Source organism: Chlorocebus sabaeus, chromosome 24, assembly GCF_047675955.1.
Source record: "Chlorocebus sabaeus isolate Y175 chromosome 24, mChlSab1.0.hap1, whole genome shotgun sequence".
Taxonomy (NCBI): Eukaryota; Metazoa; Chordata; class Mammalia; order Primates; family Cercopithecidae; genus Chlorocebus; species Chlorocebus sabaeus.
Window position 1 is genome coordinate 64563443 of NC_132927.1, and position 20520 is coordinate 64583962.

The 20520-nt window shown below is 46.4% G+C and overlaps 1 protein-coding gene across 1 annotated transcript in view; it reads right to left on the reverse strand.

The window, feature by feature from the left end:
* KCNK10 (potassium two pore domain channel subfamily K member 10) overlaps window positions 1-20520 on the reverse strand; it is a 142234-nt gene that overhangs the window by 79235 nt on the left and 42479 nt on the right. The window contains exon 2 of the mRNA XM_007987508.3: window positions 230-579. Within this exon, the coding sequence (XP_007985699.2) occupies window positions 230-579 (350 nt within the window). The remainder of the gene's footprint in view (window positions 1-229; window positions 580-20520) is intronic.

The window sequence follows — 20520 nt, forward strand, 5'->3', positions numbered from 1 at the left end:
ACCACTCATCCAAGACAAGATGCAGAACACAGACCCTCCTTCCCCCACACTGTCACATGCCTCACTATCGCTTCTTGGAGGTCTCAGATCACATGTCACCTCCCCGGAGAGAACTTCCATGACCACCAGGAGCCTCTCAACTGAAAGCAAGACTAGAGACCCAGAAGATAAAACCAACACTGCCATCCACCCCACCAGTTGGTCTAAGGTCGACTCACCCCCTGCTCACCTGGATCAATGTCTCCAGCTCCTGGGGACTCACACAGACATGATCCCGCAGGAATTCTGCCTTCTCCAAGGCAATGGTATTCTTCTGGCTGCTCTCAAAGGGCTGCTCCAATGCCCGGAAGACAAGACCACCAGTGACGAGGTAGACCACCACAACCACAAAGATGGCAACCACTGTCTTCCACTTCATGACGGTCTGCAAGCCCCCCTGGGAGGTGCCTTCCATCCTGGCTACCACTGTGGCTCGGGAGGAAATGGACAGGCGCGGAGTTGGAGTTGGAGCCGGAGCCGGGGGTTGCCCGTTAGTGGCACTCTTGGGCTGGCACACCGGTGCTGCTGCGGGAACAGCCACTGAGGAGTCAGGGTGGGGGATAAAGAAGAAGAGAGTTTGTTTATAAACAAATACAAAACGTGTCAGAAACAAAGCACCGATGTCTTCTTTGAGCCAGCTTTCAAATGTGAGGATGAAACACTGGGTCACTAAGCCTGCGGTTAGGAAATGTGATCAATTGCTAGGTACCCATTTGAGTTCTAAAAGATAAGCACCAGAGGTCCCAGTTAAAAAAAAAAAAAAAAGTATAAACTGAGTTTGAAATGCTTACATTTTTCTACAAGGGTCCAAATTGAAAGCTGTCTCTCTGTCATTTGTAATTCACCTCCTCCCTTAGCTTCCTTGTTGAAACAATGTGTAAGAAACACAACAAATCACCAGATTTAAAAACAAACATGTTGTTGAACTTGGAGAGGAAGTAAATAGGAGAGGGCTACCCAACTACTCTATCTAAGTACCAAGGGGTGATGATACCAAGAGCAGAGAAGAGATGAACGTCTAGAGACTTAAAAAGTCCTCTCGTCACAAAACAAAGGAAAAAAGGATGAGCTTGTTATATCTTAATAGAAGATGTGACTTAGGCATAATCACTCCTGATCTACTAGTAATAGAATTTTTCTTCTATTGTTTTCCAATAAGATGTCATTGGAAAGAAAATGTTTCCTGGTTTTTGAAGCACATAGAATTCTCTAAGGTCCCTGTTCTCGGCAGGGTAATTTCATTACTTTGGAAATAAATAGGGTCAGCTGGAGGCTTTTCTGCGATGGCAGGAAGTTTGGGGTTGTGACGCACACGCAATGCTATCAGACGTCACAGAAATGCCTTATGCAACAATGAATGGCCATCGTACTTCAGTGTTTTTCTCCCTTTATTATTCCACTTCTTACTATAGTCTCTGTCATGGTGCAGGCTGGCTGTTGTGTAAAGAAAGTATTAGGAGATGATAAACCTAATTACCTAAGTGGGGTAAACAGTCCCACTCCAGCGGGGAGTTGAACTGATCAATCACTGTTGGAAAAGTCAAAAAGCAGGCCATGTTACTCCCTGTTCAAACCACCTGACTGTACGGGTGGTGGCTTAGAAGAATCTAAGTTTGTAAACATCTGCCTCTCCTCCTAGGCCCTCGGAATCAGTTTCTCTCTTTGGAAACCGAGCTGAATGTCAGTCTTTTATGGCATATTATCCAATCCAATAAAATCACTCCATGTTAAATTTCCCTCAGATTTACGCAAACGCAAAATTGTCTGGAATCTTGATTGAAAGAGCTATACATTAGAATCAACAACCTGGGCATTATGTTCTTGCTAACCTTTCCCTAAAGATGCTGCATTCACTTTCCCCCTTGCTCCTGTTGATGCCGAAAAGGTGAGCCTTGCCTTGGGTGGCTTTCTTTTACCACTGCCCACATCTCCCATTCATTCTGCCTCCTCACTGTATTTCATCCCTTGGGCCTTCCCCCACCCGTGGCCAGCAGCCTCATCCTGCCCACCGTCACATCTTGCCTGGACCAGCCCAGCAGCCTCCCAAGGGGCCTCCCTGCTTCCATGTGTATCTCGTTTCTGACCCAGAAATCTCAGATTAAATATCACTTCCGGGAGCACCTTCTCTCTTCCTGCCTTGGAGGCAGGTAGAATAATGGCCTACAAAGAGGTCCACATCCTAATCCCCAAGACATAGATGGATGTTATCTTACATGGCAAAAGGGACTTTGCAGATGTGATTAAGAATGTTGAGATGGGGGATGACCTTGGATTACATGGTTAGGCTCAATATAATGACAAGAGTTCTTATAAGAAGGAAGCAGGAGGACACGAGAGAGAGGGGATATGAGGACAGAAGCACAGGTTGGAGTGACGCAGCCTTGAGTCCAGAAATGTGGTCCTTCTAGAAGCTGGAAAAGGCAAGGGAAGGATCCTCCCCTAGAGCCTCCTGAAGGAACCTGTACTGCTTACCCTTTGATTTTGGCCAAGTGAGGCTGATTTTGAACTTCTGACTTCCAGAACCATACAATCATAAATTAGTGTTGCTTTAAGCCACTATATGTGTGGCAATTTGCTATGGAAGCCCCAGGAAACTAATCTGCCCTCCATTAGTTCAGGTGTCCTGATATGGTTTGGCTGTGTCCCCACCCAAATCTCACCTTAAATTGTATTCCCATAATCCCTACAAGTTGGGGGAGTGACCCAGTGGGAGGTAATTGAAGCATGGGGGTGGGCTTTTCCCTGTGCTGTTCTCATGATAGTGAATAAGTCTCATAAGATCTGATGGTTTTATAAAGGTGAGTTCCCTTGCACATGCTCTCTTGCCTGCTGCCATGTAAGATGTGACTTTGCTCCTCATTTACCCTCCACCATGATTGTGAGGCTTCCCCAGCCATATGAACTGTGAGTCCATTAAACCTCTTTCCTTTATAAATTACCCAGTCTTGGGTATGTCTTTATCATCAGCAGGAGAACACACTAATACTTCTCCCTTGCCCAGCACTCACTGTGCTGTGCTGCTAATAGAGCCTGCACCCTTGTCCAGCACTCCCATTAGACAGAAAGCTCCATGAGGGCAGGCACCCTGTCTACCCCTCACCTCTACATCCCTAGTGTTTTGCACAGTGCCTGGCACATGGTGCGTAGACAATCAATGATGGTGGAATAAGTGAATGAAGGGTGGAAGGAATGCTGGCACATCCAAACCACACAGACAATGTGGATGAGCTGCATCAAATGGCAAACAGTTTGGCACTCCAGCAATACTGAAAGCAAGTCCTCAAACACAGCAGTGCTCCGTTCACACCTCCACACCTTTGCAGGTGTTGTCCTCTCAGCCAGTTACCCCTTTCCCACCCTCATCTGCCTGGAAAACTCCCATCCTCTTCAGTCTCAGCCAAAAGCCACCTCCTCTATGAAGTCGTCGTGGGCTCTTCCAGGCAGGCTCAGCGTGCCGGTCTTCCCCACTAGCCTACCGGCTTCTTGGAGTCAGAAAGTTCATCTTTTTTTTTTTTTTTTTTTTTTTTTTTTTTTTTTTTTTTTTTTTTTTTTGAGACGGAGTCTTGCTCTGTGCCCAGGCTGGGGTGCAGTGGCCAGATCTCAGCTCACTGCAAGCTCCGCCTCCCGGGTTTACGCCATTCTCCTGCCTCAGCCTCCCGAGTAGCTGGGACTACAGATGCCCGCCACCTCGCCCGGCTAGTTTTTTGTATTTTTTTAGTAGAGATGGGGTTTCACCGTGTTAGCCAGGATGGTCTCGATCTCCTGACCTCGTGATCCACCCATCTCGGCCTCCCAAAGTACTGGGATTACAGGCTTGAGCCACCGCGCCCGGCCAGAAAGTTCATCTTTTAATCATTGGATCTCAGTTTCTTGGCATAGTGCCTGGCATAGAGCAAATGTTGTTTTCTGGTGGTGGTGATAATTCCTTCACACAAAAGCCCCATCGGAATCACCAGCACTCTCAAAAACAAACATTTATGCTGCCGGAGGTGGTGGCTCACGCCTGTAATCCCAGCACTTTGGAAGGCCGAGGCAGGCGGATCATGAGGTCAGGAGATCAAGACCATCCTGGCTAACATGGTGAAACCCTGTTTCTACTAAAAATACAAAAAATTAGCTGGGCGTGGTGGCAGGCGCCTATAGTCCCAGCTACTCGGAAGCTGAGGCAGGAGAATGGCGTGAACCTGGGAGGCGGAGCTTGCAGTGAGCTGAGGTCACGCCACTGCACTCCAGCCTGGGCGACAGAGTAAGATTCCGTCTCAAAAACAAACAAACAAACAAATAAATAAATAAATACATTTATTTAATGCTGAATGGGCACAAAGGGGTGTGGTATGGTTGGGATAAGGCACAGTTCCTCCCAGCCTCAGGGGCTTGCCAGTCAGCTTAAGGAATGTGCTCCACAGCACCAGGTAACCAACATTAGCTGAAAGCTTCATCAGCCGATATGCAATGGCATAAGCATGGAGGTGAGTGGAGGCTGGTCGTCTCCACTGGCCTGCATCATGGATGCTTCCCAAGCTTCTAGCATCCCTGAAGCTGGGCAGAATTGGGCTTGAGAAAGGTCTCTTCAGGCCAGGTCCTGGTGCCAGTTTGCTAAAAGACTGTCCATGAGGGCAGAGTTTGAACAGAATCCACCCATTCTTGAGCTTCCAAAGCATCAGAGCAAAAACCAGAGTTCTAGTCCCAAACTCATCAGTGACTGCATGACCTCGAAACTGTCACTTAGTTTCTCTGTTTGCTTACTGTGAGATGTGAATAATAGCAACCACCTTTTTTTCTAAATGTCCACAGGGTTCTCAGGAACAGCAAATGAGCAGCCCTGGTCTACTGGCTGGAGTATATTTGTAGATGTCAGGAGTACAGGCAGAGATCTCAGAATATTACAAAACCTTTTGTGCATTTCACTAAGGATCGAGTTGGTTGTTTTGGCAAAGAAGACTGCACATCTCAATGGCTAGAAACGGATCTGGATTGTGCTTAAGTTGGATACATTTTTTTCTTTTCTTTTTTTTTTCTTTTTTTTTTTTTTTTTTTAGATGGAGTCTTGCTCTGTCACCCAAGCTGGAGTGCAGTAGTGGCATGATCTCGGCTTATTGCAACCTCCACCTCCCAGGTTCAAGCTACTCTCATGCCTCAGCCTCTCAAGTAGCTGGGACTACAGGCATGCACCACCATGCCCAGCTGATTTTTGTATTTTTAGTAGAGATGGGGTTTCACCATGCTGGCCAGGCTGATCTTGAACTCCTGACCTCAAGTGATCTGCCTGCCTCAGCTCCCAAAGTGCTGGGATTACAGATGTGAGCCACTGCACCCAGCCAAGTTGGATAAATTTTTAAACGGTATTTTCATTAATCCATTTCTTCTCCTTAGAAGCCATAGTTGTTCTCACCCTAATACGAAGTTGTCTTGTGACCTGGAATGAACCACTGGAGGTCTCTGTGCCTGGAACCAACAAAGAAGCAAATTTGGCCAGATGGTGATGAGGATGTGATGAGGATGGTGGTGAAGGTGACAGGAGCCCTGATGGCCTACTGGGCACTTACTCATGCTGTCGCTCTGACAAACATCCTGCTTCCATCACTGCATTCGGTCCTCACTACAAGGAATTATCACATTGCATGAGTCCAGGTAGGTCCCCCCAGAAGCAGATGCCAAGAAGGGATTAAATGTGCATGAATTTGATTAGGGGGAATGCATGTGTGAGAGAAAATGAGAGGGAGTTGGGGAAGCTAGAGCAGCCACTAGATTCTATGTAAGTCTGACCCCTGGAAAAAGAAGGAAAGAAGGAAGGAGGAGGTAAGCATCTTCCAGCCTAAGGAAGTTTAGCAAGCCCATCAAGGAGTTCTCAAGCTGAAGTCAGCTGTCTGAGGAGTCCTGCGTCTCCCAGAAACAATCGTACCATGGTATCCTTGCCGAGCACAGACACTGGCTGGCAGCAGACTGGAGCAACGGACCCGCAGTGCAAGCCCAGCCGTGGACTTCAGGGCAGCAGCCAGGGCCCTGATCACCAACACTCCCTCCAGTTAGAGGCCTGTAGGTGCATGCTCATGCCCAACACAGCCCCACTTCACAGACAAAGAAACTAAGACCCAGACAGGTTCAATGGCTAAGTCAAGGTTAAACGGCCCAAAAGAGAGAAGCCAGATTAAGAAGGGAATCATCTGACTTCGAAGTCAGTTCTGCAGAGTGCAGGAACAGGAAGAGGAAACACAGCAATTCCAGGGGGAAAGGGCCCTTTTATCCCAAAAAATAGGAATGACATTTGTTTCAAATAGGCATAAAAATATTTTCCAGTCTATGAGATTGACTACTTCAGTTTCTGAATGGCGGTGGAGTTCTTTCCTTCACAACGTATCAATAATGAATGTAACTATAAAGTAATGGCCTATCACACTTCACAGCTCCAACAGAAGACTACTGGGCGGCAAAAGTGCCGCCAAGAAGTGATGAGAAAGGAAATGTTGAAAGATAACATCCTTTCTGCTAGTTTTCATGTTAAAATGTTTCCTCGAGAATATCTGCCTGGCTGGGCGCAGTGGCTCACGCCTGTAATCTCAGCACTTTGGGAGGCTAGGAGTTCGAGACCAACCTGGCCAACATGGTGAAGCTCCGGCTCTACTAAAAATATAAAAATTAGCCGGGCATGGTGATGTGCACCTGTAGTCCCAGCTACTTGGGAGGCTGAGGCAGAAGAATCACTTGAACCAGGAAGGTGGAGGTTGCAGTGAACCGAGATCGTGCCATTGCACTCCAGCCTGGGGGACAAGAGTGAAATTCTGTCTCAAAAAGAAAAAAAAAAAAAAAAAAAAGAATATCGGCACATATTTCATTTTCATCTAAATGTGGGTTATACGGAAGGGCACATGTGGAAATCGGCTTTTTCATGGTTGAACAAGCTCTTGATAAGTTTACATTACTCAGGCTTTCTCAGGCCCCACAGATATTACTGCACCATCCATTCATTCGTTTAATCAATAAACAACTGAGTTTGCCTGGCACTGCGTTTGGCACTGGAGCTACATAAATTAATAAGACACAACCTGCCTTCAGAGTTAATGGAAGAATTAACAAAGATCTTACACATGCATGAAGCTGTTTTTGTTTTGCTTTCTTTTGTTTGAGACAGGGTCTTGCTCTGTCGCTCAGGCTGCAGTGCAGTGGCACAATTATAGCTCACTGTAACCTCAAACTCCTGGGCTCGAGCTATCCTCCCACCTCAGCCTCCCCAGTAGCTAGGACCACAGATATATGCCACCATGCCTAGCTACTTTTTTAATATTTTGTAGAGATGGGGTCTCACTACATTGTCCAGGCTGGTCTCAAACTCCTGTCCTCAAGAGACCTGCTGGCATCAACCTCCTAAAGTGCTGGGATTACAAGTGTGAGTCACTGCACCCAGTCAGTGAACCTGTTTTTATCTTCACCAAACCTTCTGTACAAGGCAATGATCATTATCTGCCCCCACTGACAGATGAGGAAACTACAGGCCAGAGAAGTGACACTGAGCAACCTATGACAAGCTAACAAGCAGCAGCATCCTTGAATCCGTCTTCAGACACCTAACTCGAGTGCCTCCACTCCTCCACGTCACCTGAAACAAATGGTATTCCAAGGGTTCAGAGTCTCTTGGAAACCTGAAATGCAGCTGCCTCAGTGCCACTGTCACACAGCAGCATGACTCTGCCTACTGACCCAGGCAAAGTGTGACTGTGACTGCAGACTCCCTGGCGAGAGGAAAAGGACACCCTCCTTTCACCTGCCCCTGCCCCACAGCCGACCTCCCACCCCTGCTCCAAGTCTGGAATCATTCCAGGGCCACCTGCACTGATGGCTCAGAGCTTCCGAAGAGCCCCAGGTTACAGCTCAGCCTGGAGAGGCATAGGCAGACTTCAGGCTGCTGGGGAGGGAGGGTGTTAGGAAGAGGGCAGGAAAGATGAGCAGTGCAGGATTCCACCTTGGGTGCTCCACCCACACCGGCCTCCAGCTGTCCCAGCAGCTGTTACAGCAGAGTCTTTGCTGCCTCTGATTCCAGATACCCCAATAACCAAATCACGTTTTCCCTGTTGCCACAGGACAGCCCTACCTTAAAGGCGATCAAGCTGATCCCAGTAAGAATGGCAGTAACACTAAGTCTGTATGCACCAAGTGAGCAAGGCATGGTCCCAAAACGCCACCCGAGGAGAGGTTCTCCCTTTGGGTGAAGCATTGCTCCCTGCTCTCTTCGAAACTTCAGGCTGCACTTCCAGATGGAAGAGATCAAGCTGTGATGAGATGACTGAGACCCTATGGAGCCATGAGAAGAGGAAACAAGGCAGCCTGGGGGGAAGAGGGAGCTAGAACTGCCTGCCACCTCATCTCACATCTGTCCTTTCCTGTCCCCTTAGTCCAGACCCCCATCTTCTCTCACCTGAATCATTGTGACAGCCTTCAGTCCTGTCCCCCTTAAATCCGTCCTCCACATCCCAGCCGCGTACACGGCATGTTGCTCTCTCAGGTGTCAATGTGATCACCTGGACCCCTGCTAACGATCCTCTGAAGGTACCACCAAGATTCAGAGCAAAGTGCAGGCTCCATGCCCTGCTCCCCGACTCTCCCTTCCAGGACCTGGCTCCTGCCTATCTCCCGGCCTCACCCACTGCCACGCCCCCACAAGCAACCTTTGCCCCAACAAAACCCAGCAGCACCCAGACCTGCTCACACCTGTCCCGGAGAAACAGGTCTTGATTCCCAGATTATTTTCACCTCTTGACTCTTTTTTTTTCGGTCAATTCCTTCGCAAACGTCAAAACCCACCTCACATGCCCCCACCTCCAAGCTGACTGCTCATCCCCCAACATTATATTATAAGACGCCCTTCCTTTGTGTCTCAATGCGAAGTTTAGTAGAGAACCTACAACTAGGAGACCCCCGGTTACAGTTTGTTCCATTCCTGAATTTGCTCATTCATCCATTCTTCCATTTGCTTTGGGCCAGCATTTATGATATCAAGTTCACACACCTGCCCAACAAAAACTTTGACTGCAGAGTTAATCCTGCATATGGGGGCACCCCTGGCACTATTGTGGTTTTTTCCCCAAGCAGAAATCCAGAGTCGAGGTTTTAAAGTTCTCAAAAAGCAAACAGTCCAAGGCGAGTTCTTCATGGTTTGTACAAGTGCTAGAGCGGACAGACAGGAGACAGGGCAGTATTCCACTTCACTGGGCTCCAAACATTCAGTTCTGGCCTTTCTTGTTCTCTTCATGAAGAGCTACAAGCCTCTCTTTCACTCAGGGGTACAAAATACTTGTTAGATTTTAAAAATTCTATTGAACGGCATGAGTCACACTTGGTGAGTCCCCTCTTTGGTGGAAGACAGGCAGAATTTACTCTGAGTCTGCCTTCCTAGGGTCCCTCTGACTGGGGCCAAACTGCATAAACTGGGATTTGAGGACCCAAAAGACTAAAGGGCTTTTCTTTCACCCCACAAGCTGGGGAGAGAACAAGGGGTTCACATGAGACTTAAAGGAGCAGTGACTTCCTTCTCTGGACTTGTAAGCTCGACAGTTTCCTCTGATCTTTCCCCAAATCTCTTCTTGTATTTATAAACCAAAGGCGTGGAAAAAAAAGTCAGAAGCCTCTCCACCAGCAGACAGGGCCCAGAGAATAAGGTTATCAGGGTTAGAGGAAGAAGGGGGAAGGTTGGACTTCAACAGTCACCCAGCTTATCCCCACCATAGGTTTACCTTCCAAGATGGCCCCACCCTCACAGGAAACACTGGGCAGGGCTCCTAAAAGACAGTCCTCTCTCCAAGCCTCCTTCCTCCTCCCTGGAAAGGGACAGAAGCAGGAGCACTATTGGGAAGATTTAACATAAAATGTAGGGCATGCTGCTCAATGCCTTGTTCAAAGCAAGTCCTCAATCAAAGTGAACTGTCCATATTATTAGGAGGTGAAGAAAACGATGTGATCTATGTAAGCAAATACAACAAAGCATGCAGATGCTGTGCTTGACAGAGGTGTGGGGGACAGAAAGACATGAAGAGGGAGTGTCAATGCCACCGAAGAGGAGACGAGAATGCAAAGACAAGGTGCCCACTGGTGTGGAAAGGGCATTAGGTGTCTGCGAGAGGGCAGAGGAGGTGGAGAGGAGGGCAGAACAGCAAAAGGGGGCAACAGATACAAAGACACTCAGCCACGAATCAGCCTGGGGCATTTGGGAAATTACACCAGGTCTGCGTGTCAGGACTAGAGGGTGTGAAGATGGCTACACCAAAATAAAGCTGCAAAGACAAGCAGAGGAGAGAGTGTGGCTCTTGTTGGTCTTATTAATGAACATGGGAAGCCATCAAGGTTAACACAGGGAGAAGAGCCATGGGGTCAGGCCTGGGTTTAGCAAGCTGATTCTGTTAGCAGTGCGTAAAAGACATGGAGGAAGTGAGAGATCGTCGGGGGGGGGGGGTGTGGGTAGGAGTTTACTGGAATGTATTATGAGGCCTCAACTCAGGCAGCAGCAGAGGAGGAGTCAGAGACAAGGGGTGTTAAGGAAGTAAAATGTGCAGGTCCTAGTGATGGATGCAAAGGAAGAAGGAGGCATCTGGGATGACTCTTGTAAGCTTATAAGAGTATCGTGCTCTCCAAGACAGAAGATGCAGGAGAGTTAGCTCTTGTAGCCCATGCAGGTGGAGCTACCCAGTTAACATCAGGCATAAGGGACCAGAACTCAGGGGAATAATCTAGCTGAATCCCTAGATTTAAGAGTGATGAGTATGTAAGTGGTACTGAAGCCACAGGACTGGATGAAGTGGTCCAGAGGGAGATGTAAAATGAGAAGAGAGTAAAAGATGATGCTCAAGGGAGCAACATTTAAGGGACAGCAAATGGAGGGGGATGCACGACAGAGAAAGAAAAACTAGAGAGGAAAAGGGGAGAACCGGGCTGGGCGTCAGCATCAGAGATGGCAGATCTTATCCTAGTCTCCGTCTCCAGCACCATTCACAAGGCCTCACTCACAGGCAGTCTCAGCGTGTGCCTGATGACTTCAGTACTATACCATAGCAGCATTTTGCTGTTTTTTTACCACTTTCTCTCTCTTGCTGCCAGGAAACCCTGCTCAGCAGCATCCCTGTTCCAGAACTTCTGAGCATTTTTGGTTGCTCCTAGTAGCAGGTGGGATGTCTTCATTGTTTCGATAAAATGAACTCTCACCCTCCAACCCACAGCACAAATTGCCCAGGACCAGAGCTATTCCTTGTGTGTGCTGAGCTGGTCAGAGCAGACCAGGCATATCCCACTGGACCACCATCTTTTGGGATTACAGCTGCCTACCTCATGATTCTCCCAATAGACTCTGACTCCGCCATGTTGACGAGATGGACTCCTTTATCCTGCCTCCACGATCAAGGCCCTAAAGATGCACACAGCCACAGCTGGGGGTCCTTGTGTCTTCTTCCAAAATGCTTCCTGAATATCATATTCTGTCTCTTGCCCTAAGTTTTTTCCTCCACAACTTAAATTAACTAGCGTGCTTTATACAGGAAAGAACTTTTTCCTCCTCTTGGGATTAAAAATAATATAAGCAGTCATATTTCTCAAAATATCTCCTTTCCCTGGGGCCAAGGGTTTTAAATCTTATTGTCAGCACCATTCCTTCCAGATGTCTTTCCCAAGTGTCTTGTCAAAAGCAGTTATCTCTCCTCACTGGCTCCTGGAGGGGTCTCCTCATCCCCCCACCCCACCCCAGGCTCCACTCAGCAGCCAGGTGAGCCTTCTGAAATTCCTAGTTTGCACCTGTTAAAACCCCACAAGCACCGCCACGGTTCTTTCCCTGGCCTCCAGTGTCCCGTGTGCTCGGGGCTCATCTCACTTCTCCAGCCCTCCCCTCTTCCTCCACACACTCTTCTCCCTCTCCAGCAAACTCCTTCAGTATCTGCAGTCACAAGCAAACAGATCATAAGTAGTTACACTGTAGATCTACAGATCCTCAGTAGAAAGCAAAACTGAAAAATATTTTTTGACCTATTAGAAAGATCCTTTCCAGACCAGCCTGCCAACATGCCGAAACCCCGTCTCTACTAAAAATACAAAAATTAGCCAGGTATGGTGGTGCACACTGTAATCCCAGCCACTCTGGGGCTAAGGCAGGAGAACTGGGAGGTGGAGGTTGCAGTGAGTCAACATTGCACCACTGCACTTTAGCCTGGGTGACAGATTGAGACTCTATCTTAAAAAAAAAAAAAAAAAAAATAGATCTTATGGTTCAAGTCCATAACATGTCCTATTGTGTAATTCCCTAACTTTAGGAAATCTGTTCGCTGTGTCCCACCCAATAATGGTGATAACAAGTAGCTAGAGGTACTTCGATTAATTCCATATTTATCAGGTCATAAAATACATGGAAGTGACAATGGTTTAGAATGATGAAAAGGCGGGGCATCTACAAACTTGATGTGTCATTGATTTGTTGACTCAACCAATGCATGCCCACTGTGGGCCAGGAGTACTACCAATCTCCACACCCCACATCCAGACTGCCTCCACCGGGTCTGAAGGGACCAATTCTGGGAAGTGTGAGGCCAGTGAGGTCACTTGATGGAGCTTTGATCTTTGATCTCTCCTCTGCTCTCAGCCTCCTCCCCTCTGATCCATCCTTCCCCTCACCCCTACCACGAACCATTCCAGAGATGCCTCAGGGGCCCCTGCTGAAGATCTGAAGACTCCCGCATGTCCCCAGTCTCTTCAGGGTCCCTTCCTGCGCCTTTTCTCCTGATACCTGGGCTTTCCCTGAGGACCCTGTGCTCTGAGTGTGACTCTGGGGTAGGGGCTGTTCAGTCTCCCTCACTCACAACATCAGGGTCACACTGTCCTGGAAAACCAATACCCCACATTCTTGTGTCAAACCCACAGTTCCTTTGAGAGCCCAGCCCTCTGGCTCCTCCACTTCCCACTCTTCCCCATGGCCATCAGTGGTAGACCTGGCTACTCCCTTGGTTTCCCGCAGCCTTCTCTATGGTCCTGTTTCCCTCCTAAGTGACTTCAGCATCCCACACACAACCCAGTCAAGACCCAAGCCTCCCATTTCCTTGAATTTATCACCACTGCCATCATCTCCATTCCATCTCAACCACTGACTCAGGTATCCCAGAAGCAGATCCTGGATGAGAATTTGTGAGTTATTTATTTAAGAGATGCTTCCAGAGAAACCATGAGGGAGTGGGTGATACAAACTACTAGGATGGCCAGGCTCAGTGGCTCGTGCTTGTCATCCCAGCACTTTGTGAGACTGAGGCAGGGGATCACCTGAGGTCAGGAGTTTGAGACCAGCCTGGCCAACATGGTGAAACCCCAGCTCTACTAAAAATACAAAAAAAAAAAAAAAAAAAAGCCAGGCACAGTGGTGCATGCTTGTAATCCCAACTACTTGGGAGACTGAGGCTGGAGAATGGCCTGAACCTAGGAGATGGAGGTTGGAGTGAGCTGAGATTGTGCCACTGCACTCTAGCCTGGGTGACAGAGGGAGACTCCATCCTCCATCTCCAAAAAAAAAAAAAAAAAAAAAACCTCCTAGAAACATCCTGAAAACAGGCTCCAGTAGACTAAGGAGAGTTCTCTGAAAAAGGCTGTAGGTACAGGCCAGAAAGAGAGAAGCCCCAAGAAGCTAGAAGACAGGTGCACAGAACAAAATGGATCTGGGTGACCTTGGCACAGCTCCAACAGCTCCACTACAGCTGAGTCTCCCTATGGCCACACCCTAAGCCTTATTACCACAAGAACTGTCTCAGAAATACTCAGAAATAGTTGAAGCTATAACTACTATGGTCTGAATTTTTGTGTCCCCCAAAATTCACACACTGAAACCTAACCCCCAATGTGATGGGATTAGCAGGTGGGGGCTTTTGGGGGTGATTAGACGGTGAGGGCTGAGCCTTCATGAATTGGATTCATGCCCTTATAAAAGAGAACCCAGAGAGATCTCTTGGTCCTTCCACCAAGTGAGGGCACAGCAGCAAGACAGCTGTCTGTCAACCAGGCAGCAGATCCTTACCAGACACTGTCTGCCTTGATATCTTGATCTTCCCAGCCTCCAGAACCATAAGAAATAAATTTCTGTTGTGCAAAAGCTACTCACTCTATGGTATTTCATTATAGCAGCCCTAAGGCACACTAAGACATTGACTAGAGCATCCTCTCTTTCCAGCTTGCTACCCTCATTGCTCCCACATCATGCCCTGCCTCTACTTTCTCCTGTCATCCTAGCCTCCCTGTGTTCTCTTTCTCTTCTCCACCCGGCGTGGATCCCATATTCAACACTGCTCTTTAGCTAACAGACTCAACTTCCTCCTCTTTTGTCTTTTCCTGGAGCTACCTGGAAACATCCCTGTATAATATGCCTTCTCTCTGCTCAGAGTCACAGGCTGCTGAACACTGCTACAGAAACCACGCAGCCTCACGGGTCGCTATCACTCTCAGTCCACCACTTCCTTCTTCAAATGGCCCTTGATGCCCCACGGTAGTCCTGCCCTCTTTCTCTGCTCAGCAACAGGTGTCATGATAAATGTCATGAAGACATCCAGGGGTACCTCCCTGTAAACGAACCTGAGATCGTATACAGAAATCCTACTCTACAAGATAGATGTGTACTTTACAAAAGGATTTTCCACTGAAAGCATTTAAACAGCACAGTCTGTGTGCATCAAAAGTGAGGTATCATATGTATATTTTTTAAACCATTTCTGTAGAATGTGGTGTGCCCTCACTGTTGCCTTTCCCCAGGTCACTTACATGGAGGCTCCACACCCCAACACACTGTGCTTTGCAAGCAGCCTCAGCTATCTCCATTTGTCAATGTAGCTGCTCAGTGCTCTTGGTTCATTTCAAAGTCACCAAAACCTCCTACACAAAACTTAAATGGAAAAAAAAAAAAAATTTGGATGGTTCTTCCTTCACTGTGCCTACTAAGTCAAAAAAAAATAAACAAGATCCATCAAAGGGAGAAAACAGTTTCTACAAAATACCCTACCAAACAGCTTTGCATTTCAGCATCACCCTCTGAGTAATTTCCTCTGAAGTGGTTCCTCTAATGCATATCAGTGCTGCTGACATCAGCAACATTTCTGTGATTTACTGCAAATGTGTCTATCAGAGGCTGGGAGTGGGCGCAGGTTAGAGGAAGAGAGAAATCTAAAAGGGAAAAGGATACCCACATTATTCCTCATGGGGCTAGGGAAACAGCAATGTAGAAAACCTACAAATCCATTCATCTGAAGACTGGGAAGTGTTTTTGAAATATTCATAACTCTGATTAGTGAAGTCTTCAAGGAATCAACAGACTTACTTAAAAATTGGGGAAGTCGATTCTCTTCAATAAAACAGCTCAGTGTCTTCCCAGTAACACCCAGGTTTGGGAAATAAAATGTGGCCAAAGGAAGGCAAGAGTCAGTGCTGCCAGAGAAATCTACAGCTGAATCAACATTCTGAGGAATTTTCCATACCAGAGAGCTACTGAGCATAGGCTGAACCTGCCAGCTAGACCAACACCTCACTCCACTCCCCAAAATACCTTTTCTCATTAGCAATTTCTCCTGCTAGAGGGTAAGTTCCTCCAGATGCCCCTTGAAGCTGGATCTTTTCATCTCTAAATTTTCCATGGTCCCAATCCCAGTGCACAGTGTATAAAAAGAGCTCAATTAATGTTCATGGCATGAATTCAACAAAGGTTTGCTGAGGACCTATTGTGCTTCAGGCACCGGGGCACCAAGGTAATGAGCAGAATCCCTGCTGTCCAGGAATGGATGAATTGGGTGTGGGCAAGAGCCGGTAGTACCTTCACCTCCACCCCTATGGAATTCAGAAGAGGCCCAGCACTCAGGGGCTAGAGAAGGCACCCAAAATCTCAGAGAGCAAACAGACCCTTACATGGATCATACAGAAGTCTGCCAAGCTGCTATCCTGGTACAGAAGTTGGCTTCAGCATCATTTTCAAGGATTAATCCCGTCTTCCCCATATGAGAAGTGTCCCTTCATCCTAGACCCTCGGAACCAAATCTGTTACCAAAGCAGAGTCTCTATGTGATGGGTTAGTCACAATTAAGCAGTCCCTATAAACATATTTCCATGCAAGGAACTCCCCAGTTATAAAATCACGGGACGCTATTCGAAAATCTAAGACAAATTGGATATTGAATGCTGGCACACAGTAGAGTTCCCTAAATTAATGTGGAATGAAGGTACCACATGCAAGCTTGCCACGTGAGTGAATATTAAGTGTTGATGCAAGATCTTCATAAACAGCAAAGCTTGCGGGAAAACACAAGAGAAAAACCATTTTCCTAGATAGTTCAATCTAACCTTTGGGTTCAGGTGTCAGTCAAGGAACAGAATCTTCAGCCAAGGAACAGAATTTAATTCATTAATACACTTTGGATTCAACCCATACTTAATTGCTTGGAAATTGCCTCTGAAGAGGTCACTGGAAACAGTTTTGTGGTTATGTTTCCTCCCCCTCACAGAAAGGAGGAGAAACAAAGGCATAAAAACTGACATAACCAATTAAAGTAGCAGATGATCAGCCTGGCTGTCTTGGAATTTGTGGGCATGTCTGAGAGTTCTCTGCCATTAGGAGATTTTTAATGGCCCCTCAGAAACTAGTTGCACTTGGGCTGCCATGAGAGGTGCCAAACTCACAGGCACATGGAGTAAGTACTTGGTTCCAAAAGCACGCCCAAAAGTGCCACACCACTCAATTCACTGAGAACCTCCCACGAGGCCCATTCTGTGGTGTTCCCTAAGTTGTACCACAAGTACCAGGGTAGTTTGTTTCTTTCCATTCAGTTATCAACAGCTGCTAATTTTCCCCACAGCACATAATGCAGTTTCTATCAAACCAGCATTTGATGAGGTCCTACTGTGGCGCAGCATCCTATGCTCTAAGGGAATTTAATGGAAGCATTAACCATCACCAGAAATAATTTCATTCGAGGTCAGATTTTCTTATTGACCCTTGTGGCTAAACCCAGAAATGGCATGGTAGCTTCTACATGGTAGTTTAGATAAGGGAGAATTGCCAGATTTGTGTGTGTGTGTTACAATGTACATAACATAAAATTCCCTATTCTAGCCATTTTAAAGGGTGCAGTTCAATGCGGGCTGCCAGATTCAGGAAACAAAAATACAGGACACCCAATGAAATCTGAATTGCAGATAAACAACAGCAACAAAAATTGTTAAAGGGTAAGTATATCCCATGCAATATTTGGAATATACTTATACTTTTTAAAAAAGTTTTCTGAAATTCAAATTTAACTGGATATCTGGTATTTTATCTGCCAGCTCTAAGGTAAGGGACAGGAGGAGCACAACCATCACCCACCCAACATAATTAGCCAAAAACGTAGTGAAGTACTAAACTGGGTGATATGATTGGGCTTTGTCACCACCCAAATCTCAACTTGAACTGTATCTCCCAGAATTCCCACATGTTGTGGGAGGGACCCAGGGGAGGTAACTGAATTATGGGGGCCAATCTTTCCCATTATATTCTCATGATAGCGAATAAGTTTCAAGAGATCCGATGAGTTTATCAGGGGTTTCCGCTTTTGCTTCTTCCTCATTTTCTCTCGCTGCTGCCACGTAAGAAGTGCCTTTCACCTCCCACCATGATCCTGAGGCCTCCCCAGCCATGCGGAACTGTAAGTCCAATGAAACCTCTCCTTCCCAGTCTCAGGTATGTCTTTATCAGCAGCGTGAAAATGGACGAATACACTGGGTGATATCCATCCTAAAACTGCATAAAATCTACTGGGCTTCCTCTCCTGTCACTCCACTGAAAGTGCTCTGCTAATGATCTCTGCTACCTACACAGGGGACACCATCACGGCCACGCATCACTTGTCCTCTCAGCAACATTCTGCACAGGAGACCTTGCTCCTTCTTAAAAAGCTCCCTGCTTACAGCCTCTGTAAGACTTTCCTCCACCTTCTCTCATTGGGTCTTTTTAAATTACACTCTCAAGGCTTTCCTCCACCCTCTCTCCTTGGGTCTTTTTAAATCCACTCTGCAGATACGTCTTCTTCTGCCTAAACACTGGACTTTCATGGGTTATTTCCTGGACCCCTTTTGTTCTACATCCTCTCCCTGTGTAATCCCTACCCACTTGCAGATGGCTCCCGGGTCTGTACACCCAGACCTAAAATGTCCTTGGAACTCCAGCTTCTCACACCCAATTGCCTACTATTGAGTTTCATTTGAATACCTCAGGTGTATCTCATGCTTAGTAAGTGAAAATTGCACTTGATAGTTGACCCAACCAAAAAGGAAGTCTCACCTCCCAGAATGATAGTAATGTTCACCCAATCTGTTCAAGCCAAATAGGCAGGATCCTGAGAGGCAGCCTTACTGTCTGTTCTCTTGTCCTGTCCCTCCCCAATAGTTCTCTCATTTCTACCTCCAAAATACACCTGGAAACAATCCACTTCCCTCTGCCTCCCTGGTCCTCCATCCAGGCTACCTGCTCCCTACTAGGCTCTAGCCATAGCCTTCTCTCAGGTCTCCCCACTTTCCACTCTCACTCAATCCTCAATCCCATCCATTTCCACAGAGCAGTCAGAAAAATCTTTTTGAAACATAAATCCTCTCACATTCCTCCTTGCTCAAACTTTTCAGTGCCTCTCACTGTTGTATCTAGAATAAAATGCAAGCCCTTATCATGGCTTCCAAGGTCTGACAGTAGAGCCTCTGTCTCCTCTCTAATTTCATCCACAACATGCCCCTTTTCCCTCTGGACTCCAGTTTCCATTCAGTTTCCACTTGGTTTCCACTGTTTCTTTCTGCCTGGAAGGCCTCTCCCCCATTCTTCCATGGCTGGCTCCTTCCCATTCTTTGGGTCTCAGTTTAAATGTCACCATGTCAGAGAGGTATTTTCTGACTACTCTAAGTAGACTAGGATAGTTCATTTTATGTGACAACTTGACTATGTTACAGGATGCCTAGATATTTGGTCAAACATTATTCTGGGTATTGCTGTGAGGGTGCTCTTTGATGGGATTCATATTTAAGTCAGTAGAGTAAAACAGATTTCTCCCATGACATGGGTGGTCCACATCCTACTGGAGGCCTGAATAGGACAAAAAGGTTGACCTTCCCCTAAGTAAGAAAGAATTCTTTCTGCCTTTGGACCTGAACTGAAACATCGGCTTTTCATGGGAATTACACCATTGGCTTTCCTAGTTCTCAAGCTTTCAGACTTGCACTGGAATGAAACTATCAGCTCTCCTGGGTCACCAGCTTGCTGACTCACCTGCAGATCTTGGGACCTGTCCATAATTGTCTGAGTCAACTTCTTAAAATAAATCTCTCTCTCTCTCTCTCTCTCTCTGTGTGTGTGTGTGTGTGTATATATATATACGTGTGTAATATATTATATATATTATACATAATACATATACACACACATACAGATGTACATATATACATATATATATCTCATATATATATGCAAGATACATCTGTGTGTGTATGTGTGTGTGTGTATCCTACTGGTTCTGTTTCTCTAGAGTACCCCCACTAACACATAGGTCCTCCCCATTATTCTCTGTTACAGCAACTATCATAATTGTAGTGATATTACTTGCGTCTTTACTGTTGATGAACCATCATCCCCAACACCTTCCCCCCTAGACTATCAACTCCCTGAGGGCAGAAACCCTGCTCATTTGGTTCACTCTTATATACCCAGTACCTAGCATGGCACCCAGCATTGGTGGGCATTTAATAAATACTTTGAATGCATGAATGAAACCAAAGAAGAAGACATTTGCTGTACAGTAATTATACTGTATGAAAAAACTAATAGTATAGTTATTTACTTAGAAGGAATCATAGATATCAACCAATCAACCACCTCAACCAGAGGTTGTAAGTAACTTGCCCAAGGCAAATGCTGGAACCAGGATATAAGCCCAGCATCCATCCAGCTCTAAAATCCATGCTCTAATAAGACATCCTGCCACCTTCAAGTTCTGTTACAAGAAGTTCTCTGGAAGAGAAGCTTAGGTCATGATTTTGTATTAATTTACAAAATTTAGCTTGAGTTTCTCAATTTGATACTAACAGTCCTTCAATAATCCCAAATTTCAATATTTGGCATTCAGGACTGTATTTAGTTCAGTAGGAGCAGAGAGCAGATAGCCATGCCATACCTCAAAGCCCAAAGATGAGGCTTGGAAGACACCTACTTTTAGGGAATATCCTGGAACAAATCAGCAAACTAAGCCAATTAGCTACTGGCATGAAGGGAACTACATCTATCCCCGTGGTCCTCCATTTAAGCACAATTGTACACTGTCTCAAACCAGCTACTTTTTTATTACTAGGAACCCTCCAAAGATTGCAGAAGAAATGCCCTAAACTAAAAGCAATGGAGGTACAGAAAGGCACTACCTTGAAAATTACAGCATGTAATACCTTCTTTCTTAGTACCCTGAGGCTTGATATCAAGCTCTCCCA